The sequence below is a fragment of the Rhineura floridana genome, chromosome 3, assembly GCF_030035675.1.
Source record: "Rhineura floridana isolate rRhiFlo1 chromosome 3, rRhiFlo1.hap2, whole genome shotgun sequence".
Lineage (NCBI taxonomy): Eukaryota > Metazoa > Chordata > Lepidosauria > Squamata > Rhineuridae > Rhineura > Rhineura floridana.
This window is the reverse complement of record NC_084482.1, coordinates 8,995,215-9,017,599: the sequence shown is the minus strand read 5'-3', so window position 1 is coordinate 9,017,599 and position 22,385 is coordinate 8,995,215. Positions and strand designations below refer to the sequence as shown.

The 22,385-nt window shown below is 45.1% G+C and overlaps 2 protein-coding genes across 6 annotated transcripts in view; both read left to right on the top strand.

The window, feature by feature from the left end:
* The window catches only part of TFE3 (transcription factor binding to IGHM enhancer 3), a 32,515-nt gene extending 18,996 nt beyond the window's left edge, over window positions 1-13,519 (top strand). For both annotated transcript variants that reach the window (XM_061614269.1, XM_061614270.1), the window contains exons 3-10: window positions 1,002-1,215; window positions 2,607-2,882; window positions 3,002-3,079; window positions 5,308-5,425; window positions 5,555-5,611; window positions 10,046-10,121; window positions 11,077-11,224; window positions 11,328-13,519. In XM_061614269.1, coding sequence (XP_061470253.1) covers window positions 1,002-1,215; window positions 2,607-2,882; window positions 3,002-3,079; window positions 5,308-5,425; window positions 5,555-5,611; window positions 10,046-10,121; window positions 11,077-11,224; window positions 11,328-11,636 — 1,276 coding nt within the window. In that variant the 3' untranslated portion in view covers window positions 11,637-13,519. The remainder of the gene's footprint in view (window positions 1-1,001; window positions 1,216-2,606; window positions 2,883-3,001; window positions 3,080-5,307; window positions 5,426-5,554; window positions 5,612-10,045; window positions 10,122-11,076; window positions 11,225-11,327) is intronic.
* Window positions 13,520-16,154: 2,635 nt separating this feature from the next.
* The window catches only part of GRIPAP1 (GRIP1 associated protein 1), a 57,886-nt gene continuing 51,655 nt past the window's right edge, over window positions 16,155-22,385 (top strand). For all 4 annotated transcript variants that reach the window (XM_061614268.1, XM_061614266.1, XM_061614267.1 and 1 more), the window contains exons 1-2: window positions 16,155-16,484; window positions 21,248-21,314. In XM_061614268.1, the coding sequence (XP_061470252.1) occupies window positions 16,443-16,484; window positions 21,248-21,314 (109 nt within the window). In that variant the 5' untranslated portion in view covers window positions 16,155-16,442. The remainder of the gene's footprint in view (window positions 16,485-21,247; window positions 21,315-22,385) is intronic.

Here is a 22,385-nt window from a genome sequence, read left to right as displayed (position 1 = left end):
AAAGAGGTCAGCACAGCAACAGCACCACCTGCTGGTAGCTAACAAGCATCTGTCACAATGTGGGGAACCTTTGGCCCTCTAGATGTTGCTGAACTGGTGCTCCCGTCATCCCTGGCTGTTGGCTATGCTTGCTGGGTCTAATGGGAGCTGTCATTCAGCAACATCTGGGAGACCAAAGGCTCCCCACCCCCTGATCTATTGCCAACTTTAGCATACCTTTAACTACTATTTAATGAACTGGAGGGAAATGATGCTGCTTGGGGAGAAGGGGCTTTCCTGTGGAATGAGGTTTGGTCCAGGGTGAGTCAGGGGGGCCAGCTGGAGGAGCCTGGTGAGCCACATCCAGGCCCTGGACTTGAGGTTTTCTATCTTTCTTTATACCCCCTTAGCTGGGAGTCAGCCGACTGAACTCAATAGGATTTACTATTTGGAGACATATGACACAGAGGGTATAATTCAGCCCAAATTATGTAAGTCTGTGTGTGGATGTGGAGGGGGGCAGGATGGAAGGGCCATGGCTCAGTGGCGGAGCAGAAAGCCCCTGTTAAGCTGCTCTTGCTCAGAAGCCCATCATGCAAAATAAAATAAAAGAGGTTACTGCTGTGCAACATCTCATGTCTCTGAGCTTCTCCTTTTGCACCAGGCTGTGTCAAGCTGCAGGCTCCAGGGCTAATGAGAACATGCAATGGTGCCACCCTGCCTAGTTGGCTGCCCTCGCCAAGCCTTTGAGCAAATATGTATCTCATTCTCCTGTATCATCTGTTGGGGGGGGGATACATTATTATTCCATATTGAAAGGATACCTTTCATGATTTAATATTTATATTCATGACATTGCAATGACATGCACTTTCGACTGTTTTACTCCTCTATCCTGGTTGTGTCCAAGGCAGAGAGTCTTGCCACTCTAGTAAAGTATGCACAACCCTGGCTGTGTGGTAAGATAACCCTGATGGCTGCTGAGTGAGCTCTACATCTCTCTCCTTCCTTTGTTCCCGTAGTCCTCCGAGTGCCCCGGCTCAAGGCCCCGTCATGTCATCCCGGGTGCTTCTCCGGCAGCAGCTGATGCGGGCGCAGACGCAAGAACAAGAGCGCCGGGAGCAGCAGCAGGCGGCCCAGTTCACTCCTGTGCCACCTGCGCCTTCCACACCTGCGATTTCCGTGAGCCCTCTCGCTCGTACTGCACCTGCCCAGGTTCCTGTGGAGGTACTGAAGGTAAGAAGGAACGAGAGAGAGAGATAGTCTTGGTTACGGAGGGATGATCACCTGTTTTATCTAGCCTAAAGGGACTGTGATGGGGGGAGGAGGAGGACTGGCTAGCTGAGTGGTGGGGAGTTTTCATTTCTAGGGGTGCTCCAGTACCTTGGTAGGGATGTGCAATGTGGCAACAAAAGAGATGGTAGTTTGAAATGTGACTTGAGCTAGCTGGGACAAGTAGTCCTTGAAGCATCTTTCTGCTATCTGCTTGTGGTACCATTAGATGAGGAGTCACCAACCTTTTTAGGGCCATGGGCATATTTGGATTTTTGAGTGAGTGCTATGTGCTCCCCGTTGCCTCTCTCCCCCACCCCCTAGAGACAGAGAAAGAGAGAGTGCTCACTTGTGCACACGTTTATTCTTTCCCAAGTAATCTCGGTAAAAGTCAGATCAGGTAGAATTCATCTGAGCTTTGAAAAGTATACAGAGATAAAAAGAGGAAGTGGGAAAGGGTGTTGCTCTTCCAACTTGCTACTTCAGTTCTATGTACATGTCAAGGGAGAAAAAGGCTACCATCCTCACCAACTCATGACCAGAAGGGCAATGATGGGGGGGGTGCTCAGAAGCTTTGTGGGCACCAAGTAGTACTACTGTACCCACAGGCATAATGACCCCTGGTTTAGGTAGATGAGTGCATGAAGAGGCTTAGTCAGCCTTCACTAACCTAGTGTCCTCCAGATGTTTGGGATTCAACTCCCAATGGGATTTAGTGAAGGCTGCCTCGGTGGATCAGTGGTAATGCTTCATGACAGGAATGGGCTTGATCACGTCTTCTTTTATTCCCTTGAAATGTATTATTTCTTTATTATTTTAAACGTTCATACTCACTCTTTCTTTGGAGAGCTCAAGTCAGCTTAATGATAAAGATAAAACAATAAAGTTGGGGTTTTTGCTGGCACAGGGGGATTTACTTGTGACCATCCAGCAGCTGTTACTCAAGTCTAGGATTGTTCTGCTAATTTGATTTTAAGAATTACTCATTTAGTCTTTCTTTTATGATTGCTGTTAGGCATGATTCTTGGCAGGATTCAAACCTTGTTTGCCATTGTTTAGGGTGGAGATGCTTTTGGGGCTTTGCTACCTTAGCTCGGGGTAGCCAGTGTGATTTTGGACTATAACTCCTGTCATCCTCTACCATTGGCCATTGTGGCTGGGGGTGATGGGAGTTGGAGTCCAAGACGTTTGGAAGGCACCACGCCAGCTCCCCCTGCTGTAGCTCCTTTTACTTGGAAAAGAATCCTCCTGTCCTGTCAGTGCAGAGGCGGGACTCTGTCCACTTGAGTTATATTCTGGCTCATGTTCTTGCTGTTGTGGCTCATGTGCTGTTGCTTCTTCTCTTCTGTGCTTAGGTTCAAACCCACCTGGAGAACCCCACCAAGTACCACATCCAACAGGCGCAGAGGCAGCAGGTCAAACAGTACCTCTCCACTGCCATGGGCAACAAGATGGCAACACAGGCTGTCGCTGGGGCAAGCCCGGGAGCGTCAGCCTGCTCCCCACAGGCTGCATCGGCTCCTGAGCCCCAACATAGTTTGGCGCAGCAGCAGGGAGTGGCAGGGGCCCCCGGCAGTGCCCCCAATAGCCCTATGGCTTTGCTGAACATTGGATCCAGCTCTGAGAAAGAGGCGAGTAAAATCGTCCTCCCAATATTCCCTGGTTTGTCCCTTACTTTCAAAGTACTTCTGATTAAGGTCTCTTATTTCAGGTTTAACCCCTTTGCTCTCTTTCTTCCCTTCTTAATTAGATCGATGATGTCATTGATGAGATCATCAGCCTGGAATCCAGCTACAATGACTACAGTGGCCTACAGATGCCCAGCACTGTGAGTAGCTTTTAATATGGGTTCTCAGTGGAGGAGTGATTGTGGAGGAGCTGGAATTTAGAATGGATGAGAATGCCCAGTCTTAGCTAGCATGGCTTATAGGGCTGTCAACTGATTTTAAAAAAATGTGTCATTAAGTCCCCACAGTTTAAAGTACGTTTCCATTAATGAAGGGAAGTTAATAAATTATTTGTTGGAAGGAAAGACAGTTTTAATATTTTCTTTGTCCTTCTTTAAAAAAAGATAGCTTCGCCCTTCTAATAAAGAATAAACAAGAATAAATAAAACAAACTTTTATTTCAGCTGTACTGATTTTTAAAAAAATGTCCTCACCAGTTAATCAGCCTTACAGTGCTGGGTGGTTTTTTTTCCAGGCACCCAACCAATATTATTAACTAGTATTGTAGCTTAATTAATCAACTAATTTTAAGCCTGCAGCTCTTACCAAAACAGCTAAGTTTGCAAATTCTTATCTTCGGTTAACGCATGGAAAGGGTGTTAGTAAATAGAACTCTTTGTTTATGAGACCAATGACAGAGCTGAGCATCCTTTCTTAGGGTGGATTTGACCTTCATAGAGGGGATGACTACATCCTTTTTTTAAAAAGCAGCTCTTCAACACTGTTGCTTCCAGGATTTGATTGAGTGGTGGCATGCGCCTGTTTGTCACAAGAGAGCCTGCAGCTCAGTGGGCAGAGCACCTGCTTTGCATGCAGAAGGTCCAAGGTTCAATCCCTGGCATCTCCAAGTAGGAAGGGGAAAGATCCCTGTCTGAAATCCTGGAGAGCTGGTGCCAGTGTAGAGGCAGTACTGAGCTAGATGGGCCAATGACCTGACTTGGTATAAAGCAGCTTCTTGTGAGTTGGAGCAAACAGAATCCAGGTATCTTAACAGTGGTCTCCACTTTCTGGAACTCCCTCCCAAGGGATATATGGTTGGCTCTTTCAGTTGCAGCATTTAAAAAGATTTTTTTAAAAAAACCACACCTATTTATGTTTAAAATGGCTTTTAATTGATGTGTTCACTAGACTTGCTACTATTAAATTGTGGTTGGAAATGGTTCTATACTGCCTTTTATTTTTATGTATTTTTGTGGTTTTTTTATTTTTAAAAGTTTTATCAACAATGTTAAATTATGTTTTATGTTGTCTTGCTACTGCAAGACGAAGTGATGGCTGCCAACTTGGACAGCTTTAAATAAATTCATAGAGGATAAGGATATCATTGACTTATTAGGAGTTGTTATAAATTCATGTAAACTATTGTTATGAATCATTATATGTTTCTGATTCATGTACATAATAAAAAAGTAACTTTTTAAAAAAGCTATCAATGGCTACTAGTCATGACAGCTGCATATTACCTCCAGCACTGGAATCAGTATGCCTCTGGATATCAGTTGCTGTGCAGATCATGAGCAGTGAGAGTGCTCTTGTGTTCACGTCCTGCTTGTGGGCTTCCCAGAGGCCACTGAGACCAAATGGTAGACTAGGTGGGCATCTGCTCTAATCCTACCATGGGTGGACATAGGCCAGAAAGGTGGCTTATAAATAAATCTGTGGCCCTCTTGATGTTGTTTGACTCCAACTCCCATCAGCCCCAGCCAGCCTGGCCAAAGGTCAGGGACAAGGGGAGTTGGAGTCCAACAATATCTGGAGACCCACAAGGTACCTACCCCACTCTACCCCAACAGTTTCCAATACTCCTGGTGACAGATCCTTTCCCCATTTTCCATGCACCTCAACCAAGTGAATATCAATCCATTGTTTTCTATTACTGTAGGCTTTCCTCCATTTAAGGCAAAGTGTGACTTACTGTGCCCTGTAGCTTGTGAGCCCTTGGATTGTTCTCTTCTACTCCACATCCCTCCCCATGGTTTTGGCCCAGCAGACAGATGGCAAAGGTTTAAATCCCAGTGGCCAATATTGGAGGCTGTCTTGCCAATTCATGTCTTGACATGAAACTAGGATTTTAAACCCCAAATCTGTTTTTGAATTTTCTTTGGTAGAAAATGGAGCTCTAAATTGCCAAAATCAAAGTCTCATAAGAGGAGTTAATTTCAGCTCAGGTAGCAATTTTTTTTGCATTTAGGAGCAGGGTGATCCTTTAAAATAGATGTATGTGACACATAAACATAAATGCATTGATCTTCAGACCTTGTTCACTTCTTTCTTGAGCCAATCTCACTGGCATGAAAGTAAATGGAACTCTTCCTATGATTATGTGCAGCTTCCAGTCTCTGGAAACCTCCTGGATGTATACAGCAACCAAGGAATGATGGAGCCGGCTGTAACAGTCAGTAACTCCTGCCCAGCTGACCTGCCCAATATCAAGAGAGAGATGTCAGGTACTGGGATGTAGGCCTCCAACCATCAGGGTTCAGCAGCAATAAGATGCCATACTGTGGGGAAGTGGAAGCAGCTTCAGAGTCAACCCTGACCATCTTTGTTTTGTTTTGTTTTGTCCTGCTCCACAGAAAATGAAGCCAAAGCATTCCTGAAAGAAAGGCAGAAGAAAGACAACCATAATCTAAGTGAGTGCCCTTTATAGGTGAAATGTGGGTGATTTCATCTTTAAAAAAAGGTTTGAAGTGGATACACTCTTATTGGGTTGTATCGAACCAAGTTCTACTCAGAGTAGACCCATTGAAATTAATAGACCTAACCTACTGACGTCCATGAATTTCAGTGGGGAGCACCGAATAACAATCCATTGAGTCAGGGTGGGGGGCAGGGAGAAGATGACTAAATATTTATCTAGCAATGACTTGTAACCCTAAGCATGCATACTTGGAAATAAGCCCTTTTAGATATATAGGAGGCTGCCTTATACCAGCTCAGACTGTTAGTGTCATCTGCTGTGATTGGCAGCAGCACTCCCAGGATCTCAGGCAGACAATCTTTACCATCACCTGCTACCTGGTCCTTTTAACAAGATTGATGCTGGGATCTTCTGCATGCAAAGCATGCACTTTTCCATTTGAGCTGCAGTCCTTCAAAATCAATGGGGCTTTCTTCCAAGTAAATGTGGTTCAGGCTACAGGTGTATCTTGCCTTCTCCCGAAAGCTCAAGCTCGGGCAACAGCATGTCCTCATTTCATTCACCCATACAAACCACCACTGCGGGCTTCAGTCAGTTTCTTTCCATGTGGAAGATGGTGATGCTGGTGCACCTTGCTCAAAGTCTCTGGTGTAGGGGACTTTCTGCCCAGCTTCAGTCCAAAAGGCTTCTCTGAGGCTAGAGGGGATGTCTCAGGTCAGCGTTGGGGACAGACTGTTCCCTGCACTCCTTGGGAGTGCAAAGGGGAGGCTTGCTGTAGCCATGGAGCAACCTTATCCAACTGGGAAGCCCTCCAGATATTGTTGTTAGACTCTTTAACTCCCATCAGCCCCAGCCACAAAGGTCAGGGATGATGGAAGCTGTAGTTCGACAACATCAGGGCACCTAGTTGGGGAAAGCTGCCATACAGTTTTGGGCTCAAGGGTGGAATAGCCCAGAGTTAATGTACGCCTAACTATTTTTTGGTTGGTTGTTACTAGAATCCCTTTGGTCCACTGACGCATTTCAATTTTCCAAGCAAGAATGCATACCTTTAATTTTGTTTTTTAATTTGAAATATTTTTAGGCTGCCCTTCTGGACAAATGCCCATCCAGCGCTGGATTTCATAGGGATCTGTCTTGTGTTGAATGATGCTGAATGTGCCTTTAAAAACAAAAACACAAGAAGCGTTTTTACATGATCAGACCAAGCTCTTTCTAGTCCAGGGGCTCCCAAGCTATGGTCCAGGATCTTCATTAAGGTTTTCTGTGGTGTGTCTGCATTAGACATTCATATTGATTTTTAATTATATTTGTAGCTTTTATTTCTTATATTGTATTTTATTGTATTACAATTTGAATTAGAAACCATAGAATTCAAATTGTAGTACAAGAAATAAAAGCAGCAATTAAAATGCAATTAAAAATTGTATCTCATTTAGCACAGCGCATTACAATTGCTATAGCAAGCAGAGAAATCATTAAGTGGTCCACCAAGACCCTCTGCAATTTTCAAGTGATCTGTGGGGACAAAAAGTTTGGGAACTTCTGATCTAGTCCATGATTCCTTGCAAGAATCCCAGCAACCTGTGGGCACTGGGTAGTTTGCTGGAATTTGGTCAATGGTTCACATACAGACCAAGGCCTCCCTTCTGTCTACCCTTAGGATTAGCCAACTCCATGGTTCTCTCCCTCCCTCCTGGCTCTTGCCTCATCTGGAGAGGAGGAGGGCAGCAACGACTCCTTGCAGGGGAAGATTCCTGGACTGGGTGACAGTGGTGATTTAGTGGGGAAAATTTAGGCAGAGGAGCACTTTGCCTAGCTGGCATCAGCTTCTTCCTCATCTCTACCTGTGTTGCTCTGGCTTGGTGTGGGGAACGTCAGGCCTAGGAGCTGAATGTGGCCCTTCAGGCCTCTCTGTTGGACCCTTGAAACCCCTCTCCCCAGGTGGAAACCTGCACTGGCCCTGCTTTGCACCCCAGGTGTTTTTGCCTGGCTGGAATGTGTCCTTGAACTCTGATAATGCGTTTTGTTTGTCTGGATGGAGAGATGCTCGTACATGCACAATGTGCATTTACTGCTCCACCCAGTTTTGCCTCTGGCTCTGTCTACCACTTGGCATGTGGTCCTCAGAAGGTTGCCCAGAAGGTAATGCAGCTCTTGGGCTGAAAAAAGGTTCCTCACCCCTGCTCTAGCTTGTTCCATTTTACAGGGCTCTAGCCTTACCTTCTGGCATGCCCAGACAATTGGATCCCAGGACACACCCATCAGATCCTCTGTCACAACTTCAAGGAGGCTCCTACCACACTCAGCTAAATGTTGGAAGTTGCCCAACCCTGTTGGAGTGACGTCATCAGTGAGATTCTTTCCCACCTAAGAGGTTCACTTGTTGTGGTCTAGCTGATCGGACAGTGCTTTGCCAGCTGAATGGGGGAGATCTATTACACAGTTCAGTTAGATGAGGAGCAATGTGATACAGTAGGGCCCCGCTTCCCGGTGCTTTGCTTCCCGGCGTTCCGCTAATGCGGTGGCTTTCATTCCCCATTTTAAAGCCACTTTTGCGGTATTTTGCGGCATTTTTGCATCATTTTCACACGACGTGCCCCATTATACTCAATGGGGTTCCGCTTTACGGCGATTTCCGCTTTACGGCGGGGGGTCCGGAACGGAACCTGCCGTATAAGCGGGGCCCGCCTGTACTGTGGCTAGAGTGTAAAGTTTGGACCAGGGATACCCAGATTTTAGTTGGGCTGCAAATCTTGAATTTGCAAACATCTATTTTTAATTTTACAGAAAAATTACAAGAAGCGAGGGTGTTGAGTGCCTTCTTAGAGGAGGTATGCTCTCTTCTTCTCACAAAGAATGCAGCACATGACTGCATCAGCTAAAGCGGGGACAGGGAACCTGTGGCCCTCTACATAGTGTTGGACTCCCAACAGCTCCAGCCAAGATAGCCAGTGGTCAGGGATGATGGGTGTTGGACTCCAACAACATCTGGAGGTCCATAAGTCTCCCCATTCCTGTGCTAAAGGTAGTTTGCTTCCCATCCTGTCCTCCTCAGAACCAAATTATTTTTACTCATTTACTCATATACAAACTTAGGTAGAATTAATCATATGATGGCTGAAGGTAAGACTACTTTGATTGGTAATGGCCCAAATTTAAATCCCTTTATGGCCTTGAAAATTCAGTGGATGGCTATGGGCAAGTTACTAATTCTTTCTCTGCCTAACTGACCATGTGGTGGTGTTAAGAAAGTGAAACTACATTAACCTGACAAATGCTGCAGAAGTGCCTGACAGATAATACTGTTTTTAAAGCAGAGGGCAAGAGACTGGAAATTTGTGGTGGCGTTAACCAAGTTGTATGTTTTGTTGGAAGCTGGGGATGCTAAACTGGTTGGGCCTGTTGGATTGATCCAAGGGGTGGCGTGGAGAGGATGAGGGATGGTTGGCTTAAACCATTTGAACTACTGTTGCAGGAGAGGGGGTAAAACTGCAAGCCTGCTAGGCCTGATCAGGTATATGAGAGCACAAACTGGCTGAACCAGTTGTAGAGGATGCCCTGGTCTGGTGTGATGTGGGTGGGTAAGAACGGGATTGGCTAATTCTATTTGCTTCATAGAGGTCATGGAACCTCTCTCCTCCCCGTCCCCCACCCCCACATTTCACCCAACATTTTGTATGATGTACTATTTCACTACAGCGGCCCTGCAATTAAACTGTATTTGGGACTATGTGTAAACCTAGATTTTGCGCAAGCACAGGGAAAAAAAGCACCAGATGTACTGGAGCAGGCTGTGGTGCAACCACAGGAGCAAAATTTTGCACCAAGATAACCCAAAAAGCAGTGAACTCTTGTGGCTTTTATAGGTTATGGAAATTAAGCCTGTTTGGGCAACTTCTCCCTTCAACCTAACGGTGACAGGGAGGAACAGGTCACAGAATTCCAGACCACTGGAAATATTATTTAGACATCTGGCAATTGAGACTTCACCAGTGGTGCTGCCTACATGCTTCCTAGCATACCTTCACAACCATGAGGGCTAGAAACTTTTGTTTTCTTTGTAAAGAAAACTGAAATCCTTGGGAAACCGAATTCAGTGCTCAGCTCCACTTGGTTCTCTGCTTGTGTGGAATGGCAGCAGACACCCATCCCCGAATCTAGGGTCCAGACCAATAAGGTAGTTTGAGGTTTGCATGCATATTGGGCAGGGGAAAATCCCTGGCTGCCTTTGGACAAGTCACTGTGTTATTTGCCTAACCTGCTTTTCAGGGCTATTGTAAGATTAAATGAGATGACAAAATGAAAAAGTGCTTTGCTTGCTGGAAAGCACTGTAGAAAGGAGTTTTTTTAAAAAAATTTAATCACAAAAGTAGTCATGCTTTAACCCTCCCCACTGACACTTGTGTTTTCTCCCTCTTGGCAGTTGAGCGGCGGCGACGGTTCAATATCAATGATCGAATCAAAGAACTCGGGACGCTCATCCCAAAATCTAATGATCCGTAAGTCTGGCAGATCAATGACAGCTATTGGCCATTGTGAGACAAAAGCCTGATAGTGTGTGGGTAGGAAGGCTCCAAAATTCCTTCTTCCCTGAGAATGCTGTAGGTATATACCACCTTTTGCCAACCTGGTGCCCTGCAGATGTGGACTATAGTTTGCAGCCGCTGTTGCGGGCTGATGGGGATCCAAAACATCTGGAGGGCACCATGTTGGTGAATGCTGGTGAAAGTGTGTTCCCACACATTCAAATTGTTGTTGCAAACTAAACGTGTATGTAGTGCTGATAGTTTACCTATTTGGATGTAACAATTCTGTCTTTGGATTATGTCTGACCAGTGAATACTGTGTAGAATATTTGGTGTGTGTGTGTTAATGATGTGCTCATTCTGAATTCATTCTCTGAATGCCTGTCCTTAAGAAGCCAAAATGACACCATCCACACAGAAGGGGGAGGTATCAGCAGGCTTTGGAGGATCCTTGAGATTTGCAGAAGCCCCAAAATCTTTTAGCATGAAAAAACTTGGGGGGGGGGAAGAGAAACTCTTCAAAAACAGCCCAACCTGGCATTCCCAGTGGTTATGCAGTGCTGACTGACTGGGAGTGTGTGTAATGAATGGAGTATCCTGGAAGAGGGCAGGGTGCCAGCCAGCCATGAATGGGAATATTCCACACAGCAACATTTTGTTGAAAGTCCCACCTTACTTAGCATTTACATAGCCCATGAACCTTGATAACTTAAATGGGGAGCCTCCATGTTCGTAGATTTCCATTCCAGCGTGTGAGTGCTCAGAGGCATCTGCCTGGTTGCTGTTAGGAGCAGGATGCTGGGCTTGACAGAACCGTGGTCAGATCCAGCAAGGATCAATTCTTATTGGGGTGTGTGTGTGTCAGAAGCCCATGGGCCTTTGCTCTCCCCCAGGTGCCTAGCTCTTTTTCCCCACTCCTCCTTCCTAGAGAGATGCGCTGGAATAAAGGAACCATCCTGAAGGCCTCAGTGGATTACATCCGAAAGCTGCAGAAGGAGCAGCAGCGCTCAAAAGAGATGGAGATCAGACAGCGCAAGTTGGAACAAGCGAATCGCAGCCTACAGCTGCGAGTACAGGTAGAAAAGGGGGGGCTGGGCATGGATGGGTGGGATGGGACGGAGAAGGTGTAGTTCAGGCATGCTGCTGGGTCTCACTAGCCTTTTCTGATCCCTTCCCCAGGAGCTGGAACTCCAGGTCCAGATGCACGGGTTGCCCTTGACTTCCACGCAGGGGCTTCTGACTCAGTCCTTGGGAGGAGACCCAACTCCTGCCTTTGCAGAGTCTCTGGATCTGCCCTTCTCTGCCGAGGAACTGGGGCTGGGTCTTGCACTGGGATCCGATGGGGGAGCCCTGCAGGATGTTCTCATGGACGATGGGACCGCTCTGTCCCCACTTGGCGCCTCTGATCCGCTGCTCTCCTCCGTCTCGCCTGGCGCCTCTAAGGGCAGCAGCTGCCGTTCCAGCTTCAGCATGGAAGATGATTCGTGATGGCAGCACTTGAACTTTGACAATGGGAAAGGAGGAGATGGACAAGGCTTCCACTTTAAACATCATGCCCTGCTTTTACTCTGACTTTTTCCCCGTTATCCTCTACCACCTCAAATCTTGGAGGCTTCTCTCCTCCACTCCTATATGATGTGCCCCTTCTGAAGTACAGCCCCTTTCCCCAGCATTACATATTTTGAAGAGTTTACCCTTGGCCCCTTGAACAAGTGGGCCATGGAAAAGTGGGCCTGCAGAGCCACTTAGTACCAATCCTCCTTAGCAGCAGTAGAAGTAAGGTATCCCATCTGAAAGTGAGGGACCCTAAACCTTCTGGCCCCACTCACGCTTCAGAAACTCTGAGAATGGTCCATTTTTTGCATTTCCCTAAACCTGCCCACTTTTAAACTATGATAGGGTGCTGCTTTAACACTGTGTGAGGAGTGATTAGCCACAAACCTCGGTTCGTCCACTCCAACCCTTGCTTTATATCCTTGCACCTTTGCTGTATATAATTTGGGGAAATTGAGGTGGGAGAAGAGAGGAAAGTGGTCTCCTTGCTTTTGCATAATTTAGAGGCACTTCCACCTCTCCCGCTTTTTTTAAAATTAGCTTTTATTTTATATAAATATTGCACAATTTTTATTTGTAAATCTCACCCTTTCATGTTGTTTAAGTTGAAAGATTCAAGGTATCACCAAAACTGCCACTTTTAAATTTTTTATTTTATTTCTTTGGCTCTCTTCTTCAGTTCTGACCTGGCCGCAGGAAAACCTGATTTTTGTCCCTTGTGATTTCTTTGTGGGAAAAGGAGGGGAGGGGAGATGCAGAGAGAGAAAAGGAGAGAAATACTGCTCTTGTTCTTGCTTATGTGTTTGCATTTAAGAGTAAATTCCTGCTCAATAGAATTTAATTGCCACCTCCCTTTTTTTAATATAAAGAAGTTATAATCACGTTTTTTTATAATCCAAGTTTTTTGCATACCAAATGGACATTAGGAGAAACACAGAGCAATTGAGACTGTACTGTTTATTGAATCCACTAGTCTTTGAAAATACTAGAAGCAGGCTTCTGTATAATTGATTCTTTGTTGGGTGTTTACAAGGGTAGCCGGAACTGCTGCAGAGACAATCATTTGGGCTCCAGTGTTAGCCTTCCCACTGTGAGTGTGTGTGTGAATGTGAATTCTCTCACAGAAGTAGATGTCTTAAAAGGTTATCTAAAAATACTAAGTCTCTAAAATGGGGGCTAACCTGTGGCCCTCTAGATGTTGTTGGACTCAGCCTCCCATTATCCTTGATCATTGGCCATGCTGGCTGGGACTGATAAGAGCTGAATCACAGCACTGTCTGAATGTCTAGATTGAAAAATAAAATATGCGCCCTTTGTCCTTCAGGAAGTGTAACTTTGAATCTGGAAAGATCTGCCTTAGAGGAATAGGGTCTGAAGTACTACTTTATCCTGCTGGAGGATATGATGATGTATGTTTGTGATTGGGGAGGAGGAAATATGCACATCAGTTTCTGAGTTGAGTCCCTCTTGGCCAAAAAGTAGAGTAACAGGAGACACTGTAGTGGTATTCCAGTATGTCTTAGTTGTACGAAGCAAGAGGACTGAGAGCAGAGTAGGTTAGTAAAAATAAGGTTAGGCAAGTGGTCACCAGATCTTAAAGGAATTAAATTGTGTTCCATTAATAAAGGGTTGAGTCTGATTAAGGAGATGAAAGGGAGAGAATGTCAGACTGGGGGAAGGGACTGGTTTTCCTGTTGTGGATTCTGCACTCTGACCTGGACACCATCACCTGTCCTTCTACTTTGTTTCTTTAAACATTCCCATGACCAGTACTAGAAGCTTCTAAACAAATAAACCAGCAATCACCATTTTCTATAGCAACTGTGGCACTGGTTTCTTCATTGTGTCTTGTAAATCGTCTGTGTATAAAAAGTTTTTGGTTTTCAAGCCACATTAAGTTGGATGTTTGTGGGATTTCTGGTGCTGAAAAAGGAGACTGACTCTCAGTTCAAAAGATGCTGTTCAAGGCTAGCAGAAACCAGCACCCATCAAGCTTGTAGATACAACTTATTTTAGGCCAGGGATAGCTAACTTTTGTATCCTCAGGAGTCACCTGATTACCTGGACAGTATTTTTCCACACCTTGATTAAACTTTTGGAAAAGCCATGGAGGCAGAGGCTGCCAGTTTGCATTCTGGGTACTAGACACTCTGAGTTCCATACACCAAATGGAAATGGACTACCTTCAAGTCAATTCCGACTTATGGCGACCCTATGAATAGGGTTTTCATAGTAAGCGGTATTCAGGGGTGGTTTACCATTGCCTTCCTCTGAGGCTGAGAGGCAGTGACTGGCCCAAGGTCACCCAGTGAGCTTCATGGCTGTGTGGGGATTTAAACCCCGGTCTCTCAGGTCGTAGTCCAGCACCTTAACCACTACACACTTAAAATCAGGGTTACTAATCCACAACACACTTGTGTACTAGCACTGAGGAATCCGATTCTGACACCATAAGATACATGTATCTAGTCAAAATATACATGTATCTAGTCAACTGGAGGTTTGTGTCTGTGTAACTTGTTACAATTGTTTTCAAGTACTTACTAATAGGGCTCTGTTAATTTCAGTCGCCACTTGTGAATATTTTGATGGGAGATGCTGCAAATTATACAAGTGTGTACCCTTCACAAATGGCATATGACTGTAATAAGGGAACCTAAAGACAAACACAGACTTGGGAATTAAACCTCTTAGTGAGACTGAAAGAACTGGATTATGTTCCACAGCCAGTGTGGAACCATATTCTGTATACCATCAGGCTTTAAGAGGCATAGGGTTTTATTAACATGGAAGCCTTAGTGTGTTTTCCAAAGCAGAGAAATTCATGCTCTTTACTAGCAGGGTGAGAGTAAGCAAAATGAAAAATGTACCTCTGCAGTTCCATATTTTTGGTGACAAGGGTGGATGTGTGTTTTACTACACACTACTGATTATAGGACATTATAGTAAAGCTAGCGCCAAGGGTTTCATATGCATATTCAAACCCCAAAGTGAAGAATAACATTGGACAGTAGAATCTCTCTTGTACTACTTTGGAAAATGATTTTCTTTTCCTCACATATAGCACTGCAGACAAAATGTTTATTGGATCTCTTATAATTTGACGGACCTACTAATAGTGGGATGAGATTGCTTTCGAGGCTACCAGTTTTATTTAAGAAGTCCCTTATTCTAAATTTTAACTCGCAAGTAAAAGTGTTTAGAAATTGCAGACTTACAGTGCGATCCTATGCATATTGGAAGTAAGTCCGATTCAGTCAAGTGGATCTTGTTCCCAGGTCAGTGGATGGGTGCAAGATCGCAGCCTTATGTTAACTTTTGTGAGGATTTACACTGTTGTGCATTCATAGATGCATATTTATTATTTCCGAACATTTCTGTTCTACTGCAAAACCATACCTAGCGTCAAAAGGTTACAAGGAAGGGCCATAGCTCAGTGCTAGATCATATGTTCTGCATGCAGGTTTAGCGTCCGGCATCTTCAGGTACAGCTAGGAATGACTCCTCTCTGAAATCCCGCACAGCCTCTGTCAAACGACGCTGAACCATGTTTACTAATAAAGACCACCAACCATAGGGCGCCCAAGCCTTCAGCGCTTCCTCTCCCTTCTAACCACTGCAGGCTGGTCTAGGAGTGGAGCGTGCCCTGCTTTATGATGGTCACTTCCGGTTCGTGGGAATTTACCTTCCGCTTTTTCCTACGGACTATAGACTTAAAAGAGCTGTTTGTCCTTTCTATGGAATATAAAAACATTTAAATTTTCCCGATAAGCTTCGAGTAGTTCTTCCTATCTCTGCGGGTTTTCCTTGCAAAATTCTACGTCGCTGCCTTCCAGATTCATGTCCCCCATAGCCAGCTAGTAAAAGTGTAGAGTGACTAAATGTAAGAATGGAAAAATATCATTGGACATTACTCCACACGGATGCAGAGGGGCGTCGGTCTTTCCCTCGGTCTTCCCGTGCTGAAAAGCCTCGTATACTTATTTTGCATACAGTGTTGGAGGAAGATCCGTTCGGTTTTAGGCAAGAAGTGACAACGAGAGCTGTGGTGTGTGACTCGAATTTGTTATCTCTAACTTTCAAAAACTCGTCATCAGTTATATCATTATTATATCATGTACAATGACACTGAGGGTGGAGTTGCTATGGTTCTCGATTACCTCCGACAGGACCATTTAACCCTCATTCTCTATTGTTCCTTGCGTGTTTAAGTGCTGGGGGAGCAGTGCTGAGTTTCTTTCTAGACCATCCGCCAACTTACATTTCTATAAGCAGCGTCTATCCTACAACTCTGTGTCCTCTTTCCATCCCATAATATGACCTGATGCCTTCCCCCCCTTAAGTCATCTAACTTCTCAAGCTTCTCCGCTCTGCTTCCGGTTACTGCTGACCAGTCTTTTCACATCTTTATGCTTCCTCATTTCCGGCCTCCAGGCGTCAATAATTCTTTCCCGCCCTCCCTCCCTCCCTCCCCGGCTTCGAAGGGCTCGCTATCATCGCTCTGTTCCGGGGGAGAGACAGACAGAGACAGACAGAATGAAAAACCCGTCCTTTTTCTTCTCCCCCAGCTTCCTCTCTATGATCTTTCCTTAAAGTCATTTCCCCCCCCCCCGCCTCCAGGACCAGGCGGGGGCGGGGTTTCTGCCCTCCCCCTTCTCCCTTCTGGTTTCCCTCCGCCCCCCTTTTTCTCTTGGGTCAAACCAAGCAGGATCCGAACGGGGGGGCGGAGGGGGAGGAAACATGGCGCAGGCCTTGTCTGAAGAGGAGTTCGAGCGCATGCAGGTGCGTGTGCCCGGGGTTGCGGTGGGGGGGGGATTGTGTGGCTGGCTGGGAGGGGAAAGTGCAGCAGTCACTGCCAGTGGGTGTCGGGAGTGGGGGAAGGGGGTGGGCAGGCATTCAGAGGAGGGGAAGCTTGTAATGGGGGGTGTCAGGCCAGTTACCATGAAGATTTTGGGGTGAGGTGTATAGATGAAGCTGGGAATGCAGAGTGGGGATGTTCGAAGGACTGTTTGGTTTGTTTCAGTCCATATCACACGTGTTACACGGGGCAAAACCCGGGTTTGTCATACGGCATGCTTACTGGCAGCATACAAGGTGCTGGCGGTCAGCCATGGTTTCCTGACGAGTGTGCCTGTGTGATACATACCTTTGCTGCATTTGTGCTTTTTGCCTCTAAGTTTGCACTTAAAACACCTTAGGTCAGGGATGGGGCAGAGCTGTGGCTGGACTACAGTTCCCGTCATCTCTGACTTTTGGATGTACTGGCTTGGGCTGAATGAAGCTGGAGTCTGACAACATCTGGAAGGCCACAGGTTTTCCCACTTGTGCCTTAGTGTATCCTGAAAAATATAACGTGTTAGAGCTGGCTCTCTGCCTGTGAGAATTATTGAACACATTCTTTAAAGTTGGCATCTCCTGCTGTGGTTTGCTTTAAAATTTTTGACCTGCTTTTCTTTTCCCTCTCCCTTCTCCAAAATTATTACTGGCAAATTTTCATATAAACTGAAAATAAATTCTCTTTTTTATTTGTGGCTTCTTCTCTATGGAATCGCCTCCTCTCTGAACTAAGGTGACCACCAACACCAATGTTGTTTCATTTACGTTTTTCAGGCCTTTGCTGGCCATTAATACCCGCTGGTTATATTTATTAATGTTATGTTTGCCCCTGCCTGTTGGCTGCTGTCTTTATTTTATATTGCAGTGTTATTTAATTTACAGTATAATTTATTTATTTATTTATTGCACTTGTATACCGCCCCATAGCCGAAGCTCTCTGGGCGGCTTACAGCAATCAAAAACATTAAAACAAATATACAATTTAAAACACATATTTTAAAAACAATTTAAAACACAATTTAAAAATTTAAAACAATATAAAAACAATTAATAATGCTAGCAATAAATGAAAGGCAGCATATGAGTATTTTAAATAAATAGGTAGGATAAATATACTTTTCCCAATCCAACCTGTGGCGCTCTAAACTACTTGCAGGGCTTGATGGCCTTGTGTGTACTAGGGTGGCTTCAGACAATGGAGAACGGGGCTCCTTTATCCTTTAAATCAAGTGTGGGGAACCTTTTGCCCTCCAGGTGTTGCTGAACTACAACTCCCATCAACCTCTGAAAGCATGACCAATGACCAGGGATGATGGGGATTGTAGTTTAGCAACATCTGGCAAGATGACCATCTACCTGTGTGAGTTTCTGCAAGACCTGCTCCCTGCATTTCTGGCTAATTTCCACCTGGCCTGGAGGGGTGGGGCCCTGTCTCTCTCCAGCTACAAAAGCAGCAACTGCTGAAGGGGCCAGAGACCATCTACCTGTGTGAGTTTCTGCAAGACCTGCTCCCTGCATTTCTGGCTAATTTCCACCTGGCCTGGAGGGGTGGGGCCCTGTCTCTCTCCAGCTACAAAAGCAGCAACTGCTGAAGGGGCCAGAGACCATGTGTGTGTATGTGTGCGTGAACCTGCTGCTCGGGATGTCTATAGACTACAGGGGTTAGTTGTTTTTTAGTTGTTTTGGGGGTCAAGATTTAATTTTGGAGATTCATTTTTGCTGTTATTTGGACTACAGCATATTTTTGTTAAACACTGTTGTGAAGTGTGTGGGGATTGTTTAATTGTATATTTATTGAGATGTTCTCATTAGTTTGTTGTTTATTATTATTGTTTGGCTACTTATATACTGTGTATATTTATATGTTAAAAATAAAAATGCTACTTATTTGCTGGGAAATTGAAGATTTTTATCTAGGCCTTTTTATAAAGTGTTTGGTTCTTTTATTGTGACACATTTAAATGTTTTTTCTTTTCTTTTAATAATGTTATTTGTTATTTAATTTTGAGAATTGCATTATTGTATTTATGCATTATGATGTGTTATATTCATGTTTTTGTAAGCCGCCTTGAGGGCCTTTTGGCCATAAGGCGGGGTATAAATTTAATAAATAATAATAAATAATGAAGGTTCCTTATACCTATTTTAAATAGTTGTGTAGAAGAAGGAATTCTAGCAGATGCAGCTTTCTCATTCCTGCATGACAAGCTGTTCTTGCCACCCTTCCCTCTTCTATATATTAAAGGAACCCTTTTCTCCTTTGTTATTTGGTCAGCCTAGCATACACAAATGCATGCAAACACATCATCCTGAACTTTTCTGTGTCCTGGAGTAATTGGGGAGCCAGTTCACCTCTGCAGGGGATGCAGTGTCACGCCCTCCTTTGCTTTCTTCTCCTGCTGCCCCATTCCACAATTGCTGCCCCTGTGGTTGCTTTGGAACGTAAGGAGAACCCCGGTGGATCAGCCCAAAGGCCCGTCTAGTCCACCATCCTGTTCTCCCCATGGCCAGTGAGATGCCTGTGGGAAGCCCACAAGCAGGACCTGAATGCAACAACGTTCTCCCCACTTGTGATCCCAACAGCTGGTATTCAGAGTAGTTGTACTGCCTCTAACAGTGGAGGTAGAACATAGCCATGGTGGCTTGTAGCTATTGAGAGCCTTATCCGCAGTGTTTTGTGAAAGGGCTAGCCCTGAATCCTTCCTGATTTGCTGCTGAGATTTCTTTAACATGTTGCTTTCCTCTTGCAGCATGAAAGATGGTGAATGTGGTACCCATTCTATAGTCCCAATTGTTGCTTTTAAAGAATAAGAGATCATATGTCTCATTCCTTGATCTCCTGTTCATCAGAATATTGGAAGCTACTTTATAGTAAGGCAGACCTGCTGGTCCATCTAGCTCAGTGTTGTCTACACTTACTGGCAGCGGCTCTTGAGGGTTTCAGAAGTTTCTCCCAAGCCTACCTGCAGATGCCAGGGATTGAACCAGGAACCTTCAGCATGCAAGGCAGATGTTCTAAAACTGAGCTACGGCCCTCCCCACTCCCCAACCACCACCAGTCCAACAGCCAGACCACAGCTTGCTTTTCCAGAGTGCAAAAAGCCCCATTGGTGCTTGTTTAACTACATGCATAGTGGAGAATTCTACTTGTGAAGCAGTATGTTATATTTACAGTAAGGATCTTTCCTGTTTCAGCAAGTAGGTTTTTGATGTATGCTAGGGATGGGGAACCTGTGGCCCTCCAGAAGATGTTGGGCTTCAGCTCCCACCAGCCCCAGACAGGATGGCTAATGGTCAAGGATGATGGGAGTTGTAGTCCAGCAACATCTGGAGGCACAAAGGTTCCCTACCTCTGATGTATACAATGCGATATGGAACTGGGTCCACTTCATTCTTCTTGAGGGCCTTGAGGAGGACAGTTCAATGTAAGGAGAAATGAGCTAGGAATAAAAGGAGCAATGGAGGGGGTTTGTCTTGTGATAAACATAAGGACTCTTTCTGCCCTGTTCCAGACTTAACTTGCTGGATGTGATGTCTTTCCGATAGCTGCAGCAGTTCTTTCCAGCTCTCCAACAATATATGCTTTTTTGTTTGGTGCTGAAACAACAACCATCTCTTGTGGGGAAGAGAGCAGTTGACACAGGGATTTCTTTCACAGATCAAAAATGCATGGATGTTGTGGGGTGTGATATGGTGAGGGAACAGAGTTAAGACTAGAGATCAGTAGCTAAAGCAGGGGTGGGGAACCCTGTGACCAGCCAAAGTTGTTTGGCTACAACTCCCATCATCCCTGACCACTGGCCATAGTGACTGGGCTGATGGGAGTTGGAGTCTAATGCTATCTGGAAGGCCACAGATTCCCCACCACTAAACACCTGGACCAAATCTGGCCCATTGAATGATGTTTGGAGCCTTGCATATCATCCCACAGTCACTTCTTGGAAGCCAGAAAAACCAGTCTCTATTGGGGCTTTAGATGTTCAAGCAACTTAACGCAATCTGATGTCCTCCAGATGTTTTGGACTACATGTCCCAACAGCCCCAGCCAGTGGTCAGGGATGATGGGAGTTGTATCCCAAAGGTTGGGAAAGGCTGCATGAGATAATAGGAATGGCTGAAAGCTCAGTGGCAGAGCATCTGCTTTGCATGCAGAATGTGCCAGGTTCAGTCCCAAGCAACTCCAGGTAGGGCTTGGTAGTGTCTTCTGTCTGAAACCGTGGAGGGCTGCTGCCCTTTGGTGTAGCTTCATAAGGCAGCTTCTTATGTTCCTAATAATAAACGGGGAAAACTGTTACAGAGACACTTTAGCAATACTGAAGAGCAAATGGGAGCCTTTCCATTTCTTTGGGCTCACTGCGTTCACATCCCCTCTCTCAAACTCAAGTGTAAAATGCTAGTGTGCTGATTGTTGAGATCAGGATCCAAGTCCTATCTCCTTGGTTGCCTTCAACTAGTCTATTATTTGCCCTCAAGTCTGTAAAAGGAGAATAAAGCAGGCTTATTTCTTAAACATTGAGGACAGATGAAATAAGGATTGGATAGCATTGCCCGCAGTTCTAAAAGTGTGACACACACACTGTATCCCAAGAAACTCATTTTCCAGGCCCAAGTTGTGGAAAGAACCCTGGGCTCCTGACCATTAACCTGGCCGGTGTTCTGCATTGACTGGCCCTGACAGCTTTTTCATCCTTCACCGTTTCTCTTGCTAGGCTCAGCTACTGGAACTCCGGACACAGAATTACCAGCTCTCCGATGAACTCCGCAAAAACACTGCTGGTAAGAACAGGACCTTTCCCTACCACCCCACCCTCCCTGATCCTCCCAGTCTCTCCTGCTATGGGGTACAAGTTATTGCTCACAGGCTGCTGCATTCTGCACCCGAGACTAAAGTACCACAGTAACTCCTTACTCCTATTTATTCATTTATGTTTATATTTGCACATGCTTAACGCATGTTCTGTTTTGCGTTCAACAATGGATCTGCTATAGAGCCTGTAATTTTAATGAAAGAAGTGATGGCAGGAGGAAAACAATGGGCAGGAGTGGCACTTTCTGCACATGCCACGCTACCTGTGTGCTGTGTTTTTGCAGGAGTGCAAAAAGAAAAAAGTTATTGGAATCTGCTATTGACCACAGGACTTGGCTTTTATATATGAAAAAGAAAACCAGCCCATATGATTGTGAAGGCATGTGTGGAAGTGCATGTGTAATGCCGATGCAATCATGAAAGCCAGGCAGGTTGCCAAATACATTTTCCTGTGGTTAGAGGGTGGGGCATTGGTGCCCTGATTAGGTCCTTCCTTCCCTATGATTAGCAGAAGCAGAATAAGTTATGCAAAAGTCCCAGGAGCCAATCCCTCCCTCCCACCCAGCCAGTCCTTGCATGAGGGACAGAGGGGTTGCCAAACACCCATCTCTTCTTCTAGCTTGAATGTTTCTGGCCTTGCAGTCAGACAGGAAGATCATTCCATAATTAGAGGGCCTTCTCAGTGGTGGCCCCCAAATTATGGAATGATCTTCTTGACGAGGTGTGCCTGGAGCCATCACTGTTATCTTTTCGGCACCAGGTCAAGACTGTCCTTTTCTCCCAGGCATTTTAGCATGTGTTTTTAAATTGTTTTAAATGTTTAAATTGTGTTTTAAATTGTTTTTAAAAGATGTGTTTTAAATTTGTATATGTGTGTTTAGTGTTTTAGGTACTGTAAACCGCCCAGAGAGCTTCAGCTATGGGGCGGCATATAAATAAATAAATAAGTGGATTCCACCTCTGCAGTTCTCTACTGACATCTTCTTCTGTCTTTCTTCCCTCTTTTGGCTGCTTTCCTCTTTCTTAATATGATTCTCTTT